This window comes from Mercenaria mercenaria, chromosome 6, assembly GCF_021730395.1.
Source record: "Mercenaria mercenaria strain notata chromosome 6, MADL_Memer_1, whole genome shotgun sequence".
NCBI classification, from domain to species: Eukaryota; Metazoa; Mollusca; class Bivalvia; order Venerida; family Veneridae; genus Mercenaria; species Mercenaria mercenaria.
In genome coordinates, this window is record NC_069366.1 from 31,761,732 (window position 1) to 31,784,871 (window position 23,140).

The 23,140-nt window shown below is 35.0% G+C and overlaps 2 protein-coding genes across 2 annotated transcripts; one reads left to right on the forward strand and one right to left on the reverse strand.

Moving 5' to 3' along the window:
• The first annotated feature begins 4,021 nt into the window (after positions 1-4,021).
• LOC123549242 (uncharacterized) lies at positions 4,022-12,866 on the forward strand. The gene is made up of 5 exons (XM_045337165.2): positions 4,022-4,104; positions 4,459-5,099; positions 5,576-5,731; positions 8,715-8,861; positions 9,057-12,866. Exon 5 carries the CDS (start codon positions 9,170-9,172, stop codon positions 11,861-11,863), a length of 2,694 nt encoding a protein of 897 aa, XP_045193100.2. The 5' UTR covers positions 4,022-4,104; positions 4,459-5,099; positions 5,576-5,731; positions 8,715-8,861; positions 9,057-9,169; the 3' UTR covers positions 11,864-12,866.
• A 3,206-nt stretch (positions 12,867-16,072) lies between these two features.
• LOC123549241 (uncharacterized) lies at positions 16,073-20,063 on the reverse strand. Its single transcript, XM_045337164.2, has 2 exons — positions 19,555-20,063; positions 16,073-18,416 (listed from the first exon to the last, which is right to left on the reverse strand). Exons 1-2 carry the CDS (start codon positions 19,911-19,913, stop codon positions 17,060-17,062), a joined length of 1,716 nt encoding a protein of 571 aa, XP_045193099.1. The 5' UTR covers positions 19,914-20,063; the 3' UTR covers positions 16,073-17,059.
• Between the last annotated feature and the right edge of the window lie 3,077 nt (positions 20,064-23,140).

Here is a 23,140-nt window from a genome sequence, read left to right on the forward strand (position 1 = left end):
CAAGGAGAAAAATGGGTCACGTGCCTTAAAAACTTGGTCAGTAGGTCAAATAATTGAAAAACGTTGTGACCTCTCTAGAGGCCATATTTTTCATGGGATCTGTATGAACGTTGGTCTGAATGTTTATCTTGATGATATCTAGGTCAAGTTTGAAACTGGGTCAACTGCGGTCAAAAACTAGGTCAGTAGGTCTAAAAATAGAAAAACCTTTTGACCTCTCTAGAGGCCATTTTTTTCAATAGATCTTCATGAAAATTGGTCTAAATTTTCACCTTGATGATATCTAGGTCAAGTTTGAAACTGGATCACGCCCGGTCAAAAACTAGGTCAGTAGGTATAAAAGTAGAAAAACCTTGTGACCTCTCTAGAGGCCATATTTTTCATGAGATCGTCATGAAAATTGGTGAGAATGTTCAACTTGATGATATCTAGATCAACTTCAAAACTAGGTCACGTGCCTTCAAAAACTAGGTCATTAGGTCAAACAATAGAAAAACCTTGTGACCTCTCTAGAGGCCATATTTTTCAAATGGATCTTCATGAAAATTGGTCAAAATTTTTATCTTGATGATATCTAGGTCAAGTTCAAAACTGGGTCACATGAGCTCAAAAACTAGGTCACTATGTCAAATAATAGAAAAAACGACATCATACTCAGTTCAAAATTGGGTCATGTGGGGACAGGTGAGCGATTCAGGACCATAATTGTCCTCTTGTTAGGGTTATGTCCCTTTGTTGTTGCTATAATTAGCTTATATTTTAACTTATTTATAACAGGCCGTAGGGAAAAATTGAGACCAATTTTCTGTGGTACAACATGCATGTTGCATACAATTTTTAGGTGTATTTTGACGTATCTCTACCTGATAAAGAGTTTTGTGTGGACTCGTATAGATTTTTTTCTTACTATCAATAACTATATGATACCTTTTTGATAATCGCCAAAAAAATGCTATATGAAAACAGCTATAGGTTTTTATATATACAAATTTTAATCCAAGTGTTTTGTTACAACATATTGTATATATAGTACAATATTGTTTATACATTATTGACAAATATCAGTTCATTATGTTATACTGCAGTAGAGAAAATTAGGTGCCTTCCAGTAGGGGACTTTGTATTGCATGGCAACACTTGTGGCTACAGGTACTACGGGACGTAATCGTTGCGTGGAATTGCCACAGTAACGTGAGAAGAAACAATGACCACTTTCTACGAGTTGTGTACCTAAATAGCGTACATGCTATATATATATATATATATATATATATATATATATATATATATATATATATATATATATATATATATATATATATATTTTGGCTATTTCTATACTAAATTCATTTCAGAAACATTCTGGAGAATGCTGAAAGATATATTATGATAATAAAAAAAGTGCTTTGTCACCATTTTGTTTAAAGGGTGGGGGCGTAGATGTAAGCGATTTTTGTTTAAACACACGTTTTCAACTGTTTTTCAGGTTAAATTAAGATAGTGGACCCGTAAAGGTAATGTTTAACAAATGCATTAATTGATACAGTCTTGAAGTTAACATTGTTTCGCACTGTGTTGCATCTTTAAACGATTTTACCGTGTCGTCGTTGTTTGATTGTTTTTTTTTAATTTGTTAATCTTGTATAAATTATGTTTTTTCCTCCAGCTGAAACAGAGACAAATTTTAAAGTGATAGCCAGTGCGCAAAACGATCGCAGAGAAGTCATTTTAACTCATATTTTTCTAAATGAAACCTCAAAGTATTGCGTAACAATTGTAAAACACAAAATAAAATTGTCGATAACAATTTTTCGTGGGAGCCTCGCCTGAGTAAGAGAATTTAATCGGACAGAAATTAAGCTCCAACTCTTAAGAATTATAGCCTTGCTCTTTGCATTCAAAAAGAACCATAGGGCAGAAGTAAAACCTACCTACATTTCTTCCAAACTTTGTAAACTAAAGAATAAATGCAAAATCAAGAACTTTTACAAAATGTAACAAAGTATTTTCAAAGATTTCTAAACATTCACCCTTCAGATTAAATTCATTTTAAACAGCAAGAAATGGCTAATCAAATGTCTAATCAAATTTCCGCTTTTGTACGACAAATCAATGATAATAAGTATTGAAAAAAACAACAGTTTATCTTACTTGAAAAAACAAAATATAATGAACAAAGTTTGGTCTTAGTGGAGCTTGAACCTACGCCTCCCTGAAAAAATAGTTAAAGTAGACTTATGGTAGGAATGGAAAACTCTTCAAAAAAGGAGGTACACTATTACGGGTCCGTCAATTTTCCTAATTATCGTATTAGGGAAGGAACAGGACTAGACCATAATCATTAACAGTCCGGTTTGTATCGGGTTTACCTCAAACCGACAAGAAAATCACCCCATCTGATCACAGTGTTCATACATTCATACATGATGTGTTTGTGTGTGTGCGTGGGGGGGGGGGGGGGGGGGGGGCGGGCGGCGGCTTTGCATATCGAAGTATAGATGTTGTGTTTGTTACCTTTATACTTTATCTGATATTATGTCCCTCAATGTTTATTATTGCTTCTTTATAAACATATATAAACGGTTATGGCACGTCAATTGCCCAATAATAACGTGAACCCAGGTTCATGATCGAAAAACTAGAATTAACAACCGATAAAGTAGGTTTTTCGAACGTAAAACCAAGTTTATCGAATACTTACCCATATTTTATTTTCGAGCGAAACGGGCGTTGACCATAGTTTGCGCCCGTGAACCCAGCTTTAAACTAGTTTTTTTTTACGAATTATGAATTTCGGTCGTTAATCTAAGTTCACGAGTGTGAACTTATGTTTACGGGCGTAATCCAGGGTTCACGAGTGTAAACCATAGTTTACGAACGTGAACATATGTTAACGATCGAGAACTTAAGTTTACGACCGTGAAAATGGGTTTACGACCGTAAACATAGGTTCACACCCGTAAACAATGGTTCGCTGCAATCCAATAATCCAATAACTACATTCTTGGTCGAAAAACTAGGATTATCGAATACTAACATATATGTTCGAGCGAAAACATAGGACAACAGGCGTAAACCATAGTTTACGCTCTTGAAGCCATGTTTACGTTCGATAAACTAGTTTTCTCGATTGAACTTTAACTTGGGTTTACAAACGTGGACCTGTGTTTACGAGTGTGAACTATGGTTTACGACGTTATCCTTTGTTTTCGCTCGAAAGAATAGGTTTACATGCTTTTAAGTTTGAAAAACCTAGTTTATCCATCGTTAATCCTAGTTTTTCGACTGTGAACCTGGGTTCATGTAATTATTGGACGATTTCCATACATGTCACGTCTGTAAACTATGGTTCAAGATCATAGACCTAGGCTCACGTTTGTATAGAGGGGTTCAAGATTCGTAAACGCAGGTTCACACCCGAAATTCATGGTTGATATTTTAATCCTAATATATCGACCGTAAACCATGGTTTACATTTGATAAACTAAGTTTCTCAAATAAACTATGAGTTTCGTTCATTATCCTATGTGGTTTGACTGGATTACGCTCTCGGAACCTGACTTTTTTGTAAGATATTAATTTTTATGGTTTCAGATTCCCAAGTGAGCATTATGTGCCGTTTGTCTCACTAATTATGTTATCCCTAATGAAGCAAACACAATGCATGTTTTCACCATCTGTAGTCTGTAATATCCTTACACTACCTTCACAAATTAATGAAGATGGTTCATCACATCAATACCCTATGCTCGCCTTAGTTTGATATGGAAAACCCATAATATCTAAGATTTTGCAAACATCTTTCCCGCACAGATTTCATCCAGTGTTTTTGAGGTAGCCAGCCTTTCTGTAATTTCAGTACTTTGATTATCTACTTGGGTGATGTGTGTTTTAACAGTTCCAATAACTGCTCGGCAAATGGCATCGTGCATTTCAATAACAAGTTTTGTAATATACACTAACTAGTAAATATACGTATAATTATAATATCATATATCAAACGTTGCTATTTTTATACTACTCTTAATCGTGCGTGTTAGATAAACCAATATAAAATAACCTCGTTTTCGAATTCAGGCTAGGAATACGGCGAAACAGAAAATGGTAAGTATTTCTTCCCGTTGCCTGTAGGAATATGGTTTTGTTTGATAACAATACTTTACTTTTTTCATAAACAATGCTTTGAAGTTTTTATGCGATTAAAACTAGTATTTTAAATTAGAACAAAGCATTTTGGGAATATTTACTTTCACAATCTATCCTATTTTAAATTGATTTAACTTTTCCGTATTTTACGTAATATAGTGTAATAAATATGTATGAAAAGGTATTGTTTGGTAAAAAAGAGCATATTTGATGAATTATAATAATTTATGAATTACAGACAAAAGATAATTGTTTTCAAAGAAACAGTTTACTTCCTTGTCGATAAATGTTTTATCTTGTCCATACTTGTAGGTACGCTACGAAAAGGACGCACAATCAATAGTGATATGATATAAAGAATGATATTGCTAACAGTTATATAATAGTATAAACAGTGCAGTATGTCTACCTACGAAGTTCCCAACGAAAAACTGACATATTGGCTAAAGTCACACTTTGCATTATATATTACAAGGGAAGCTTTAAAACCATTTGTAAATATCGTTGTCGAACAATTTCAAAATAACACACTAGATGATATCTACAAAACAAAAGGTATACCTCAGGGGACTAAATGTTACGCTTGCTGTATTCAAAATTTACTACATTGTTCTACTAAAGGCATTTGTACCTTTAAAAACAATCAATGTAAATTCCATGATGAACCCACAAAGCAACACAGGCCTTGCCCGAAACGTATTTGTGATGAGCTATGTAACCAGATCAAAAGAATTCACAGATTTATCCCATCATGGAAGAACACGGACTCGAGAAAGTGGAACGTGGATCCATTTGAAATCTGCAAATGTTACATGTCAGCGGAAGGCTATGAGCATGTCACGTGTTTGGACAAAACCGATTTTAACGGGATAATAAACGTTGTGATAAATCACAAAGGGTTTCAGGAAAAAATGGATGACGACTTGTCAAGTAAAGACAACATTTGTTGTAAGGTAAATGACAATATTTTTTTCTTCTATGTTTTAGATAAAACGTTCCAGTTCTTCCATTGCCTAGAATACAATACTATAAAGATTCTGATTCTTTCATATGTCATCAAATTTTGTTTGTTTTGGGATTAAGGCCGTTTTTCAACAGTTTTTCAGTTGAAAACAGGTTTGTACCAATACAAACCTGTTCTCCGCAAGTAACTGCCAACTTCCCCACATGAATCAGAGGTGGAGGACTAAAGATTTCAGACACAATGTCGTTTATCAAATAGTCACAGAGAACATGCGCCCCGCCCGAGGATCGAACTCGCGACCCCGCGATCCGTAGACCGACGCTCTTACCTACTGAGCTAAGCGGGCGGGTTTCATATGTTATCAAAAGTGGCTTTTTAGACATACGTGTATTTGAAATCTTATCTATATTACACCCATGTCTACCAATTTTATGTAACGCCATTCATCTGTTAATCATTTTCCAGGCAAGACAAGTAGGAAGGGACATCAGACATTCAAATCTTAGTGTTGAGGCAGCTGATTTCAGTTCGCATATAGATATTTTGGTTGAGCTTTTGTCGGATAAGGGGTACTTACTAAACAACAAGGACGCACAGGAGGCATGTCGCAAGTTGAAACAAGTAAGAAATCTACAACACTTAAGGATGAGAATCAGGCATTGAGAAACAAAACTCAAACAACACCGAATCATAGAAAGAAAGAGTTGTTTGACATGAAAATTGAACAGCATGTAAAACATGTATATTATTTTACGAAGCTAGTGTCAGTATACTTATAAAGACATTGAATTCCGGAAAAGGACCACCTAAAGGGGCTCCACTTCCGGACAGTTAAACGCCTTTAAAAACTCACCATTTTTAAAGAATAGTTGCACATGTTCGTTTTGATGCATTTGCGATAGCGTGCGAGTGGTGAAATTTCGCATAACAAGGTGGAACACAGTTTTCAGCAATTGTTTATCTGTATTTCTTTACAAATGGTATTCATTTTCAAAGGGAGACAACTTTTTCGGAATACTTCAGGTACAGATGGCATTCATTTTCGGAGGGGAAACAACTTTTTCCGATTATTTTAAGTAATCGTCGAGAAAAAGTTGTTTCCCTTTGAAAATGAATGCCATTTGTAAAGAAATAAAGATAAACAATTGCTGGAAACTGTGTTTCACCTTGTTATGTGAAATTTCACCACTCGCACGCCATTGAAAATGCATTAAAACGAACATGTGTAACAGTTCGTTGAAAATGGTGAGTTTTTAAAGGGGTTTGACTGTCCGGAAGTGGGGCCCCTACAGGCAGTCATTTTCTGGAATTCAATGTTTATATCAGTATACTGACACTTGTTTCGTAAAGTAATAAACATCTTTTACATGCTGTTCAATTTTCATGTCAAACAAATCTTTCTTTCTATGACTTGGTGCTGTTTGATTTTTGTTTCTCTAGGACTTCTTCGTAACCTTAATTATTTGAGAAAGCGGATAAAGTTTGTTACAGTGTAGATCTTATCTCTTCAACTAACTTATAATGAAACTTGAAATCTAAAGATCTAGAAATTTACTAAATATTGCACAAATGCCAGCCGAGTGATAAAACATTTCGAGCGAGTAAGCATCCAGCTGGCTTACGGAAGGTCGGTGGTTCTACCCAGGTGCCCGCTCGTGATGAAATAATGCACGGAGGGGCACCTGGGGTCTTCCTCCACCATTAAAAGCTGGAAAGTCGCCATATGACATATCATGTGTCGGTGCGACGTTAAATCAAAAAAAAAAAAAAAAAAAAAAAATATGAAACATACTTTTGAACATGCTTGATCGTTTTAAGGCCAGTTTCTCGCCGTCACTTTTCAATTTTAAATAATTTGACAAGCTTTTTACCAGTGATACAAAGTGAACATCTTTGGTAAAATATTAGGAGTTTAACCAGAGATATTGAGGGAGTGCAGAAAGTTCGATAAAATGAAATAAAGGTGATAGTTTATTTTCTTTTGATGCCAGACGCCTTCATGCAAATACTTGATACAGATCTGGAATTAAATCTGTATTGTTTTTGGCTCGTCTCGGCGGGTGGGTATTACGATAGTATTTTATTTAAATAAGGAAAAAGAAGTTTTCGAGTAAGGTTTTTACCTTGCTTTCTGTTCAGTGAGCTTTCGGCAAGCTGAGAACCAGCTAACTTATTGCAATTAGTCCTATAATAGTCTTTCTATATGAAAATTGTTTGCTTTCGATGTTAGTACATGTATATATGTGTATGTATGTACAGTTACGCCAGTGTAAGTTAAATCTAAATCTAAATCCGGCTAGATCGGTGAAAAAGACCTTTGTTAAAGGAAGCTATTAAATCCAAACAAAGATTCCTGTCGCATATTGGTATAATTGTCATTGTTTTTATTAGCTTGGCCCAGGAGTTTATTAACATTACGACTATATGTGTTATTTCCATTGTCTCTGAAGCGGATACAAGTGAAATTTAGGTCATAGCCACAGATTTTGAAATCTCGATTATGTTGAATAGTAACATAACAAACGGGCCACTGGTTTGCTTTTACAAAACGTTAACCTTGTAAATAACATTATACTACCCGACCGTGATTGTGAGATCAAATACATAGTTTCATAATATAATCAAATTGTCAATTTGGGCGATCACGTGATATTCTCTAAATCTTAACACGACACTTGAAGTGTAGATCAATTATTAAGACTAGATAAGACTTTATCTATATTTTAGAGATTATATATCCTCCTTAATTACCTTGCTTCTTATCAATATTATCAGGGATTGTTGACTCACATCCTCAATACTACTAGTAATTATAGCGTATGTATTCGTACGTGCATTTGTGTGCGTGCGCGCGCATATTTCTTTTAAGTTGTTGATATGTGTCGTTTATGTGGGGATGGCAGGGTAGGGCGTAATAAATGTTGCCAACTGTTAGAAACTGAATTTCTTTTTCATGCGAATGCAAAGAAGTATGCTAACCAAATATGATGTTGTTTTCATATTCTATATTTTTTCGAATATTTTCTTCCCATTACTCTACATTCAGGGTAGCCAACTCGCATCGCACACACGATGAAAATTGCACGATTCAGGTCACATTTTTTCTTATAGTTTTCTTGTTTCTTAACAGATTTTAATAAAATAAAAAGCGTAGAAGACATGAAAATAGGTGCTTTCCTCGCCACAACGCGTCTGCATGAGGGTCTTGATACTTTTCTAAAACACTTTTCTCTAATATTTTTTTCACGGGCCAGATACATACTATAATAAGGACTAATTGTTTGACGGCAGTATTGGTCAAGAGAAGTAGACTTTTTGTGCTGATGAAAGCATTTGTTTTTCTGTCTTCGATGTTTTTTATCTTATTAAAATCCAACATGTCACTAGGAAATTACAAACAAAATGTTACATGAATTGAGCGATTCTCGTGTATAAGATATCAAACAGTCACATGGCTTTAGGTCCGTTTGGAACACGGTCCTGTAAGTATATGTAAAAGAGATGAGATCTTATTGTCCCTATTGTAAAAATTCAGTTTTGTTTATGAAGCGGACATATTTTCTTTTAAAGTCACACCAAGTGTACTTTACATTTCTTACTGCAGCTCAAAACGAGTGGATTGGTAATAATAGAAGATAGCGAGAATTTTGAAAGGATGATGACAGAATTACTTACTGGCTTGGACCTTAATACAAAACACAAAGTCAGAGAAATGGAAGCTAGTTTGAAGGATAACTTAGAAAAAAATCAGGTAGTAACAAGTTTATCTGTGTAGAAACGAGCAAATTAGCAAAATATTTTTACACCACACATTTTACATAAAATCGGTAATGTTACGTTTTGTCTGATCTAAATTTCAATTTCATGTTGATTTTAGAATTTCGAATCGTTTGTTACGATCACTGAATAAAATGAATGAATCGTTGACACTTTTTCGGTATTTCAGAATTTAGAGCTGATCTCATAAAGTATTACCGCAATCGACATAGCACATTTCCAATTTCACCACTCCAAGAAAACACAGATGAAAACTTAGTTGAGCTGTATGTTCAGCCAGAAATGTATGTAGCAACTCCATACGGAAGGGTACATATTGGCAATTATCAAGAACTCTTTCATGAAAAACTAGGAAGCAAACAAAAAACCAGGGAACTGAATGAGATATATATCACCTCTGCATCTGGAATTGGTAAAACGTCCTACGGAAAAAGAATGGCTATGGCATGGTGTCAAGCTCATGACCCATTAGATGAAGATCAGGAATGGTTTGATGAGTTAGATTTGGAAGAAATGAAACGCTTTGAATTCTTTTTCTTTATTCCACTGCGTGATATCAAACGTCTTAACAGTTATATTGACGACATGATTTCACAAGAAATTATTTCCGATCTGGCAGGAGGGCACAATTATGAGGTTTCAAATTTTCTTCAGGAAATCTTAAGACAACATCGTTGTCTTATCTTCCTTGACGGACTAGACGAATATACAAGTCAAGCAGAAAGTCCATTGAATCAAGCTTCAAAAATACCAAAACGAAAAGTGCGAAATAACTGCACTTATATTACTACGACTAGACCATGGAAACTAGAAAATGTGAGATTAACAAAGAAACAGATCGAAAGAAAAGTAGAAATGTGTGGTTTGAACACGGAATCTGCGGATAGGCTTATCGAATTAGTCATTGCAAAGTTGAAAGACGCCTATGGGCTCGAAAAGGACCCAGAAGATTGCAAAACGGAACTAAAACTAAGAAAACTTGAAGGATTTAAATCTATTCCAATAGTTCTTCTACAACTGATATGTCTTTGGTACGCTGGTAAGCCTTTAGGAAGTTCACAATGTGAAGTTTATAGTAACATGTTGGAGCTTCTCTTCAGCAGAGCCAACCAGAAATATCCTGGTACGGCGACTGAGGGTGATGGAGATCCAATCATGTTACCTGGCTGCTTTGAAAAACACATCAACTGCAGGAAGAACCAAACACTTTTAATATCACTTGGGAAATTATCTTTCAATGCCTTATTTCGCGGAAGCCTCGATTCACCATACGTTATAAATAAATCTTTTGTAGTACCTTGTAATATATCTGAAGCTCAGTTACAATATTGCCATCAGGTAGGCATACTTACGCAAGTCAAAGTGGAAGACCATATTCTGGGCCAAGAACAGAGCTTCTCGTTTCTTCATCAGACCTTTCAAGAGTTTCTTGCTGGACTTTATATTTCTACGACAAGTTTACAAGAAACTAGCAAAATACTGTCAAATACCTTTCGCTCGGTTGCAGACATTGTAGAAATGTCAACCATCTTTACTGTCATAAGTGGGTTGCGCCCAGCTATTATATCCAATTTGGTGTCATCTCTTGGATCCATTCTAGTCGAGGATCCATGTATAGGTGAATACATGGGAGGTATTGATCATGGCGATACGAACTTCAATCTAAAGCGTTTACAATCTGTAATGTTGGACTGCTTAAAAGAAAGCCAAGATAACGGACATGGTAACTTGAAATTATATCTTGTGTGCATTTTTATCAGAGGAGGGTGTCAACAACCACCACACCATCTAACCAATCTGAAACGTATTCTAATAGACAATGCATATACTCTTAAAGCAATAGATATTGTTAATATTGATGAGGATACTGTAAACGAGCTTCAGTTAGTGCAATCCATTAATACCATTGAAAAGATCAGTATTCATGATTGTAAACTAGCAGAACTTGTTCAAGGACTTATATGCAAATCTGCTAACAACCTGTCGTGTTTGCAGATTAGGACTGTTTCACCAGGTACAAACTTTCTGTCAGCCTTAGAGAATTGCCATAATTTGAGAAGTTTGTCTGTTTGGGATGTCCTGCTAGAGCACGAATCATTTGAAAGTCTTGCAACCTTTTTGTCCGCAAGCAAACAAATGAAGCAAATTGAATTAAGAAGCATAGAGTGTGCAACAGAAAATGGGCAGGCGATACAATGTGAAGGGCATCATATCGACCTTTCATCACATACAGAATTAGAGACATTTGACACATTCGATACAAAAATTTTTGTGAATGGTTTGAATACCCAAAACCTGACATACTGTGCTCTACGCTCGTTCCCAAGTACAGAAGATATTGCGGACGTGTTGTTACTGTTAAAGAATTCCTCAAAATTGAAACATCTTATATGTACTAATCTGGCTAATATAGATAGGATAAATCAGATTTTACCAACGCTGATGGCTCTGAAGCACTTAGAGGTCCTTTTGTCTACAAAAGAATTACCAACTGATGTTGAGACATCAGCAAGTTCGGTACAGATATCAAGGAACATGACGTCACTTGAAACAGTGACACTCCAGCACTTTAGAATGACGAAAGCATCATTCCATCAATTTGTCGATGGTTTACTTGATTTGGAACAAAAGGTCACTGTACACCTAGGAGATAGAAGCTTTATTTCAACGGATGACTTTAAAGGTGCAATAGAGATTGTCGAGTCAAATCCTGAATGCAAAGTCATAAAGACCGAGACAGATGGAAAGATTTTTGCTTTTAACACTACTGAGAGACGATTTGCTGGACATAACCAAACAAAAACCACAAACAATGAATCAAAAGAAAACGATAAATCAGTCGTGATCATAAACGGGAAGAATTCATATATCAATAATTTCCGAAAGGTGTTGATAATAATTCTTGGAATAATATTTGTGATAACAATAACATTACTGGCGTTTTCCAGTTCAGACGTCAGAGGAAGAGATCTTTAGGAGTGTTGTGTCCTAAGATAAAATGAGACAAGAAAAGAGACAATCACATTTCAAATTATAACTATTCTTAATTAGAAGCATATGAAATTAAAGTTTTTCTTTATTTTGTGAGATTATAAGACCAAATCATTAAGTCATTAATAGAACCAATAAAAGATTCTTTGAATGATTTCACCTCAGAAAATACAAATTTAAATTTTAACATAATAGAATCGGAATGTATGATTAATTCTGAGTTGTCTGTAGCAGGTCATGTTCAGATGTCTTCTGAAATGAAACATTTTTATAAATGAAGAGATACGTGTATTCATTTTCGGTGTATTGGTAAAGACAGCGGGAAAGTTTTTATTGCCGCTACGCCCCGGGTTCGATTCCCGACTTGGGCATCTTTTTTCTTGATTTGGCATTTTAGAAACAAAAACTCATATTCAATGTTCACAGTATGACCAAACTTCAAGTTTAAAGAAAGATCATTTTTAGCCAAAATCTGGAAGCCAGTGCCTTAAAAAAATATATAAATTCACAGCTTTAAATATACTGAGAAAGTAGGCTTCTTGCTGAAAAATCCAGAAATTGCATTATTATGTATTAAAAATTCTTATAGTATTTTAAGTAGGATAAATCTTTTACATTTTGTATATCATTGATTATTTGTAAATGTGTAAATATGTACGTAAGAAATGCTTACTTGGTACTACAGTTTTAATAAAAAAATGATAGACGGAAGTAAGTGTGTAAATAAAAATAAATTCTATAGACGTTTTCAGCTACTTGTAGACAGATTAAAATCTCATATTTTATTTCTGACAAGAAAGTTTTTCATTATTTTATATTTGACGCAATTTTACTTTGTATTCATATGTTTGCATATCGTTCAAAGAGAGACACTTATCTTATAATTTCCTTATTGTTTTATTGCTTGATAAGCCAGTGGTGGCTAGTTTGTAAAATATATGTCTTGAAATTTTATTAATTTGATTAAAGCCTGTGAGGCAATACAGTATGATAATATCTTCATTTTGATATATTTGTACCTAAACATCGCATATATACAAACATACGATGACATATCACGTTCAATTCTTTCGACAAAAATGCGTATTTTCTCATATATTAGTAAGAAATTATTACTTACATAACTCAAAGGTGTTACGTACAAATCCAGCATAAACATTAAATACATGAAACCGTCAGTGAATCGTCCAAACTAATATAAATCGAAGCATTGCCAGCGCATAATTGGTATCGAAATTACACTGTTTAAAATGACGTAAAAGGGCGCACATAATAATCAATATCTTGTGAACATTCAATTGTCACCGGTTGCATACCACGAAATTTTGATCGTTGAAGATTGTAGTACGTCTCCCATTATTTCAAAGTATTGACAAATCATTCTTTGAACGTTTACAAATAATTTTTTCTAAGCGCTTGCCAAAAAAAGACGTAAACAGATATCGCAAATTCTCGATAAAGACGTCAACGTCCATAAGCCCCTAAATAACATTCCACGACACATATAATGTACTTATTGATGGGCTGGGCCGAAAGGTATTACAACATTAGCTTTAGCTCACCCAAATGTTCTTTGGCTCCATAGAAGGTTCCAACAAAGGATTCAAGGCTTGTCCCTCTCGGTTTTGTGTCTTTTTAAACTTGTGTATCGGTAGGCTTTTGATGATAAACATTGAACATAAGATGTTAGAACCCGTGTATGTCCTAGATACCTACGGTGTAATGCAAACCCCTAGCCTGGCTGCCTCTTATCATAATTGTTATTTATTAGCTCACCTGAGCCAAAGGCTCAATGTGAGCTTTGTGACCGCTTGATGTCCGTCGTCCATCGTGCGTCGTCTTCCTTCAACAATTTCTACTAAAATCTTTTTCCTCAAAACTACTTTACACCAAACTTAACAGGAATTATCCTTGGATGGCCCCTTTAAATTGTCCAAAGATTTAAAATTCATGCAGAATTGTGGTTGCCGTAGCAACCTTGGGGAAAATCTTTAAAAAATTTCTTCTCAGAAACTGTTAGCCAGCTTTCAAATATATTTTGCAGAAATGATGTCTAGGTGACTATCTACCAAATTTGCTCAAGCCGTTCTTTTTCGGTAAAAACATGGCCGCCAGGGGGCGGGGCTTATTTTTTCTATATGGCTATAGTGTAAATTTTCAAAAATCTTCTTCTTCAAAACCACTGGGCAGACTGACACCAAACTTCACAGGAATGATTCTTTGGGTGGATACCTTCAAAATTGCCCAAAGAATTAAAATCAATACAGAACTGTGGTTGCCATGGCAACCGAAAGGAAAATCTTTAAAAATCTTCTTCTCAGAAACTTTCTGTCGGATTTCAAATACAATGTACATTTTGTAGAAATTATCTCTAGGCGACCCCCTACCAAAAGTGCTTAAGCAGTTCTTTTTCGGCAAAAAAATATGGCCATCAGGAAGCGGGGCTTATTTTCCCTATATGTATATATTGTAAATTTCATAAATCTTCTTCTCTGAAACCCAAAGGCATAGAACTTAGATATTTGGCATGTTACATTGTCTAATGGACTTCTACTAAGAGTGTTCAAATTACGATCCCAGGGTTAATATTGGCCCACCCCGTGGTCCCTTGATTTTACATAGAGCTCTATATGAAAAATAAACATGAAAAAAAAACTTCTTCTTTGGAACCGCGAGGCACAGGGCTTATATATTTTGCATGTGGACCTATACCAAGATTGTTCAATTCATGACCCAGATGCTATTAAAAGCTCCACCCCGAGGGTCACTTGGTGTTACCTGGACTTGTACAGGAAAAAGGTTCAAAAGTGTTTTAGTCATAATTCATAAGTTGTTTAATTATAATTAGCTGAGGACCCGGAATAATTATGACATACACCAGGCCCGTAGGAAGCATTTTTAGATTGGGGGACACAACCTATGTTTCCATAATTATTGGGTCTTTATGGTAAAATGAAAATTACATACAACGGCGTAATCTCATCATATGTATGCGATATAGTCTGTCTTTAAAGCAAAAAACCCTCCGTTTTGCTAATAGACATAACGCGTTTTGTGGACTGATCAGTCTCTTTTTGTTCTTCGTCTCACGTACATTTTCACCTGTTTCTGTTTGCAGAAGGTGGATAAGCATACATTTATAATTCAAATGCAGTGTCAAATACTTTCCTGCGTCATTATTTTATATAGTGCCAAAGTTATGTCCAGAAAACGAAGTTTTTCAAAAAATTTAAGTATGAAAAGGGCATTATTTGGTCAAAAATACAAATCAGAGTTATGGGGATTGCTACCTAACATGCAGATGATGATGATACAGAAACATTTCAAGTTTCAAATCATTATCTTATATTCTACTAAAGTTATATCCAGATTGCGAATATTGTCAAAAAACTGTAAGTATGAAAGGGGCATAATTCTGTCAAAAATACAATTAGAGTTATAGGGATTGTAACCACACATGCAGATGATAATTATAAAGAAATATTTTTTATTTCAAATCATTATCTTTTAAAGTACCAAAGATAATTTTATGTCTATAAACGAAGCTTTCAAAAAATTTAACATGAAAATAGTTCCAAGTATAACAACTTGGTGACCTTGACCTTGAGTATAATGGGCCCAGCCCCTGCACATACTTTGTTTGTATGCTGGACAATGTTCATGTGACGATACAGTAAGAGATAAGCAATAGTAAGCAAGATATGACAGAAAAACAAAGGTTGCCGAAAAACTTTAACCTTAAAAATAACCTAAGTATAACACCTTGGTAACCTTGACCTTGGGTAAAATGGACCCAGCCCCTGCACATACTTTGTTTGTATGCTGGACAATGTTTATGTGAAGTTATAGTAAAATATAAGCAATAGTAGCAAATATATGACAGAAAAACAAAGGTTGCCGAAAAACCTTTACCTTAAAAATAACCTAAGTATAACACCTTGGTGACCTTGACCTTATGTATAATGGGTCCAGCCCCTGCACATACTTTGTTTGCATGCTGAACAATGTTAATGTGAAGTTACAGTAAGATATAAGCAATAGTAACAAAGAAAACAAAGCTTGCCGAAACACTTCAACGAAGAAAGCTCACGCCGACGCCGACGCCGACGCCGGGGCGAGTAGAATAGCAACTCTCCGAATAGTGGAGCTAAAAAGCAAGTTTCGAATAGCTTGTTTTTATGAATCAGGGGACACTTCTTTGAAAGAATTTTATTTCCAGATATACACAAGTTAGGCCTAGGTACAATAGTACTGTGCCATGGTTTGTTGGTTGACTGACTGGTTTGGGCTTTATGTAAATCATTTTTAAAACATGTAGATATGCGTAAGGTGATAGAAAATAAGGAATTCACTCTAACGCTAGTTGGATATCATGTACACAACTGCCTCACAGTGATCTGTATTTATTCAAGTTTCATTATCATCATCAATTGGTTTCCGTTACTGCAGGAAATCATAACGATATGTTTAGTGTTTACATCTGATGTCGAGTGTGAAGTGCTAAAGATTCCTGGCGTAACGACTGAATCAGGCAGCTGAACAAAACATATAAGTAGCGCCTGTTGAAATTTGTGTGGTTTGGCAGCGAAAGCTGCAATAAGATTACAGTATAGATGAAATGGGACAGGAAGGAAATCGATAATAAAAGTAGCTCTGGTAAACATTAAAGTAATGCCAGGGCATTGCAATAATATATGTTGGCAAAGATTATGTGCTAAATAATAATTTTGTGATGTTTGGTGATTCTAGCTAAAATACTTTTTGAATTATAAGCATTTCATTTCCGAACAGACGGACGAACAGCCAGACGGACAACGCCAAAATTATATCCCTCCGCCTTCGATGGGGGATAACTATCACAAAACATTGGACTTCACATGAGCAGTACCACCACACTTTGTTCTTGAAAATTTCTGAAGCTAGCAAACTGTCAAACAGTCAAACATTGATAGTTTTTATATGCCATTATCATTTTGTTCATTAAAAACAATTTACAGCCTCTGCATATCGAAATTAATTCTTTTTAAATTCTAAATATTTTCTTCATGTTACCAGTATCTGACATTATTATTATTTCATATAGATGTTCGAAGGTCTTTGATACTGAAACGTTTATAAAACTAGAAAGTTAAGGAAATAACATGATTCATGATTTTGCAGCATTACAAAGTGCATTCATATTTATTCAAGTTTGAATATTTTAACCATTTCAGAGCCTTCACTCGTAATTAACAGTCTTGGAGGATTTGTAAGAAAGGTTACTGTTAAAGGTTTAACTATACTGTCAGCTTCACAGAGTAATTCCTGAATGACATTCCGATATTTGTCAAATTGTAGCACGTTATTCGAGCCATAGCCACACAGAAACATCTGACCGTGAGCTCCTACACAAACATCATTGGTGTGGGTTAGTCTTGGATCAGAAATAACCGATAGAAAATGACCTTGCTGATTTAATGCTACAACTCCTTTGTCTTTGTCAGCAATGTATACATTAGAGTCATAGTCACTGAGGCAAATATTCTGGGGGCATGTGAATAGTGTCTCTCTTTTCTGATTTGTTTGAAATGAACGAAGAAGACATCCTGACATGTCAGACACAATCACGTTGCCCGGATCTTCACTTCCACTCCCACCGCAGCAAATGTAAAGTTTGCCGTCATGGTAACAAATACTTCTGCAAATTTCATCCACTTTAAATGACCACTTTAAGACCATTTTCTTGCCCATTGATATAAACTGAATTTTGTGGAGCCATGGGAGAGACACCGCTACCTCTGAATGGCCAGTTCTGCACAAACCGTACGGTGTAGCACCAAGATCAAGCCAATCTGTTATCTGATATCCGGTATCAAGTCGTTTAAGTTTTAAGTTACTATTATCTGCAAGTATAATTTCGTTGTTGTCTATCAAGCAAATTCCATAAACATTTAAGTCACATTTCTTTTCAGATTCTAATCTGATACTATATTTTCCTAGCAGAGACGCTCTAATGTTTCTTACAGTACCACTTATGTAACCATAGCTTTCAATTTCTTTCAGGTAGCATTCAATACTAGAATTGATCTCATAGGCTAAGTTTTCAATTTTCTTCATTCTTATTTCATGTAACTGTCCTTTACCCTTGTTTGTTTCTTTCTGACCAAGTTTGATTTGCATAAATACTTGAGATTCGCTTTCTGACTCTAATTCCTTGATTTTATTTATACGCATCTGTACTGTGCTCAGAGTTATTTCTAATGAGTTAATGTCGCTCCTGATGTTACGTTTGATTCTCTCATATTCTGCTTCCACTTGCTCTGAACTTTCTTTCTCTAACTCTTCGATCCGAGCTTTTAGCCTCTTTGTCGTATCTTTTATGTTGTAGGCGATATCATCTTTTTGTTTGTCGAGTTGTGTAAGCTCCATCTGCCTTTCAGTTATGAGCTTTTCGAGGTCTTCTTTTGTATTGTCTAGCAATTTCAGGGTATCAGATTTATCTTGGCTTTCATTTATTCCTTTTGCAATAGAAGGGATATAATGTATTCCATCACACAACCTGAAAAATATATATTTAGTTCTGTTACTCATGTTTCAAATATGCCCAATCAAATACATACTTGGTCATATCTTGTGAACGACATTTTTGTCGAGCCCGCTTGCGGTGAGCTCGATATAGTCGTCACTTTTGGCGGGTCGGTGTATGTGAGTGCGTCCATGCGTTCGTCCGATTTTATCCGGACCAAACCTTTGACATGCATGGACCAATCTTGTTTATATTTGGCATGAATGTTAACCTCAATGAGAAGGCATGTCATGCGCAAACCCCATATTCCTATCTCAAAGGTCAAGGTCACAGTTGGAGATCAAAGATCAAACTGAAGTTTGTCCGGACCATAACTTTGACATGCATAGACCAAAATTGTTTATATTTGGCATGAATGTTTATCTCAATGAGAAGGAGTGTCTTGCGAAAATCCCATGTTCCTATCTCAAAGGTCAAGGTCACAGTTGGAGGTCAAAGGTCAAATTGAAGCTTGTCCAAAGCTTGTTCCATGGTGGAAATTGATGTAACTTGGCATGAATGTTCATCTTTATGAGACGGATTGTCATGCGCAAGAACCAAGTCCCTAGGTCTAAGGGGATTTTGATGTAACTTGGCACAAATGTTCAACACCATGAGGCAACCTTGTTTTTAGAATTACTTCCCTTTGATTTTACTATAAATAGCTTATATTTTAACTTTTTTATTACTGGCCGTCTGGAAAAATTGAGACCGCTTTCTGTGGTACAACATGCATGTTACATCTAATTTTTAGGTGTATTTTGACTTATCTCTACCTGGTAAAGAGTTTCGTGTGGACTTATATTATATAGATTGTTTTTGTAATTAGTCAAAATATTCCATATGCAAATACAGGTGCTAGTGTAAATCAGTTCTGACACCGCCAAATAGTATAATAAATGTTACTTTTTTAGACAGCTGGTGGGCTCGACATTCTGCCCGTGGGCATGCGGAATGTATTTATATTTAAGTATGTAAAGACAAATTTCTTTCTTTTGTTTTTCCCTAAATACCATGTTTCAGTATTATACTTTAACATGTTGTTTATGTATTGAAATTTATGTACTAACTTTAACTTCATTATGTGCTCATGTATTAATTAGATACATGTGTTCAAGACTACTTGACGTACCTGTGATCAATTGCAATACAGACTGTACAACAAACAATGTCATGCTTTCCACAAAACATTTTCAGCACTTCCGCCGGATGTTCGTTGCATGCGATAGAGGGCAAACCAGATGCTTTATCCTTTAGTTTTTCTTTTCGTTTTTCATTCTGCCCGTCCAACTTTCCGATCAAAGTATGTGACTTCAATATCCTATTATGAAGATTCACACAACTGTTGCAGAAATTTGAATTACAGTTAATGCATTGAAATTTTGCTTCTGTTTCCAATCCATCTTCAGAACATGGTGAACATAGAAAATCACATAGGACTTCCTCTTTTTCAACTGGTGTTTTCGAATTTCTCTTAACCGCCCCTTCCATTTATTTTTATTTATTTAGTCAGTATGAACATAAATAGAATATCACAATAACACTGACAAAATTAAATATTTAAACTACCTGATGTTACGTAGAGTGTTCGAAAACTACTTGAATAGATAGACAGGCTAACGAAATATAATATGTTAAACACCGCACTATACTTCTCAAAATATAGACCGGCGCATTAACTTCGTACAATAAGGCTACAAAATCACATTGTCTGTTTGTTACTGAGATTTAAACTTTATATAGACCTATAATTTGGTTGCTAACAAACATTTTTGAATTAGATGGGAGTGAATTGTTTCTCTAAAATAATTGTTAAATCGACTCGGAAAACATCGCCACACCGTGTTAGTTTCGTTTTCCTACTACTAAGCCTACCAGGTGCCCTCAGTTATGATCCGGAATTTGCTTATATCTTGCAGCATGTTTTGCACTCACTTCCTTTAGATATGTATATCAACATAGCTTTTGAGGACAATGTTTTCTGTATAAACAAATGCGTATAACACATTGTGACATTAGCCTTTTATATTGGAACATAGAACGAAGAAGACTTTTTGTTATACTGGTAAAACATCTGCTGCTCAAAGAGCGTGAAACTCTTCCGTAATCTGTTAAAGTTGACAACGTATCCCATATTATGTCGCAAATGATTCGTCACCTTATTTATCTGATACGAATTACAAAATGACGGTGGTGACCTTGCATACAGCAGTAAATGGGAACACTATCCTGGTTGTATTTACGTTCAAAGTAATTTTGAGCTGTGTATAACTTACAATCTTCCGCATTTAAAACTTCCGTGTATCGAAATAAGATTACTTCAATTTCGTGGAAAATAATTATTAAGATAATATCTTTTTGTACTATATTAGGAAAATGTGATTTGTATTCGAAGTCACGCAGAAGTCTTGTGTTTAGGTATAAACTGTAAATGTGTATCTTTGAAAATACATGAAATTATTTAAATATGTAGCCGCTTTCCAGTAGTATATTTTGACTTGTTAATAATCGTATCAATGAAGTGCATAGATATCCGCTCAAAGTTGATATAAAGCTATATATCACTCACAGTTGTGATATAGCTATTTGCTCGAAGTTAAGATAAAGCAATCATGTCTCAAACTTGAGACAAAGCATTCGCTCAAAGTTGAGGAAAGGCTATCCGTTCAAAGTTGGGATAAAGTCATTTGCTCAAAATTGAGCAAAAACTATCCGCTCAAAGTTGACAAACAGCTATCTACTCAAAATTGATGAGATACAGCTTTCGGCTCAAAGCTGAGATAAAGTTATCCGCTCAATGTTAAGAAAAAGCTTTCTTTTTAAAGTTAAGATAACTATCTGCTCAAACTTGAGATAAAGCGTTAGCTCAAAGTTGAGATAAAGTTGTTGTCTCAAAATTGATATTTAGCTATCCGTTCAAAGTTGGCAGAAAGCTATCCACTCACAGTTGTTGAGATACAGCTTTCCGCTCGCAGTTGAGATAAATCTATTTGCTAAAATTTGAGATAAAGCTATGCACACAAAGCTGAGATAAATCTTTTCGCTCAAAATTGAGATAAAGCTATCTGCTTACAGTTGAGATGACTGTTGAAATTAAATATGCAGAACCTTAACTGAAAGTAAAAAAACAACTTAATTACAGTATGCCGCATAGCGTGACTATTTCAGACCCTTCTACATAATACTAGCTTACATACTATCTAAACATTCCAAACATGAACAAGAAAATTGTGACAGTGTTACTGGCGTCTCTCAATTCAAAAAACCATAATGCCACCTGTTATAAAGCCATAAAGTCTTAATCTTAAATTATTCCATAAAAAATCATAAAGGCTATAGTAAAGACCATCCAGGTTTTTTTGCTGAAACGCTGACAAAAACATAAAATACGCGGAATGTCTCTGCGGTACGACACATTTGGACAAATTGACCGGCGCACGGTGGAAGTTAAATTACCTCATGTATCCGTTTACCTAACTGCGCGTTTAATGCGAGAAATGTGCAATTGAAATGGGTAAGTACATTTTCCGCTGCGTACAATCATAGTAAACCGAGGGGTAGGGTAAAACATGTTAAATGGCATTTTTTGTTTCTGGTCTGGTGCCAGTGCTATAAGCAGGAACAGTCTATATCACGTCTCAATAAACAGTGACACATGCACCGATGTCTGAACCTGATTTGTATATATTTACATTGCTTTTGTATTCGCAACGATAAACCTACATGGCCTGTGTGTTCATGATTTAAAAAAAAAAACCATGTCTTTCATGTCACGTAAAAACTGAACATTTTCAAAGTCAAAATGTTCGATTTCTGGTATGGCGTGTAATGTGTTGCAAAATTATATGTTCTATAATTATTGCCTATCTTAATATATTCATTCAAGTCTTAAAATATTTATTGTAAAACCGAAATATTTTTCAATGTTTTCATATATTTTTTTGAAATATTTAATGTAAAACTTTTAAGAAATCTGCAATGTGATAAAATATGTATTCTATGTTTTCAAATTATTTGTTCAGTCCTATAAAATATTTATTGCAAAATAAAAATATTTGTTCAATAAAACGAAAATAATTATTCTATATCAGAAAATATTTATTCAAAATTTTAATATTTCTATGCAATCCTACAAAAATTTGTCCGATGCAACAATAATAATTTTGAGTTAAACGTAAATATTTATTTTATCTGCTTAAAATATTTGTTCGAAAGAATTCTGGGTAAACTGCTATATTACGGCCAATCTGCGGACAACTGCGGCGCATTTTATAAATACGTCAGTTTTGAAAGAAAACAAACAGTTTCGTGTAATGGTGCGTGCGTCCGTCTTTTTGTTCGTCCATTTGTCCGCCCATCATAATTCGTGTACGGAGCGTGACTTTATAAATAAAGGTATTAACTTAAATTTTGGCTTTCATTCTCGTCTGAAAAACCTTTCGGGCGTGTATTGCCTCGCTAGGGGAAGCTTTTGTTTGGTCTATTTCTGTCCTCGGTGATATGATCTATCCCATCTAACGTTTTATACTGATGAAATCAATGATAAGTGCAAAAAACATGTACTAAGTCTTTTATCGTTAAGATAATAAAATGCGCGCAGTTGGCCGCAGATTGGCCGCAAATTTTGACGCATGGCCGCAGAATAGGGATGTCCGCAAAATAACAATTTACCCAGAATTCTTTCGAACAAATATTTTAAGTAGATAGAATGAATATTT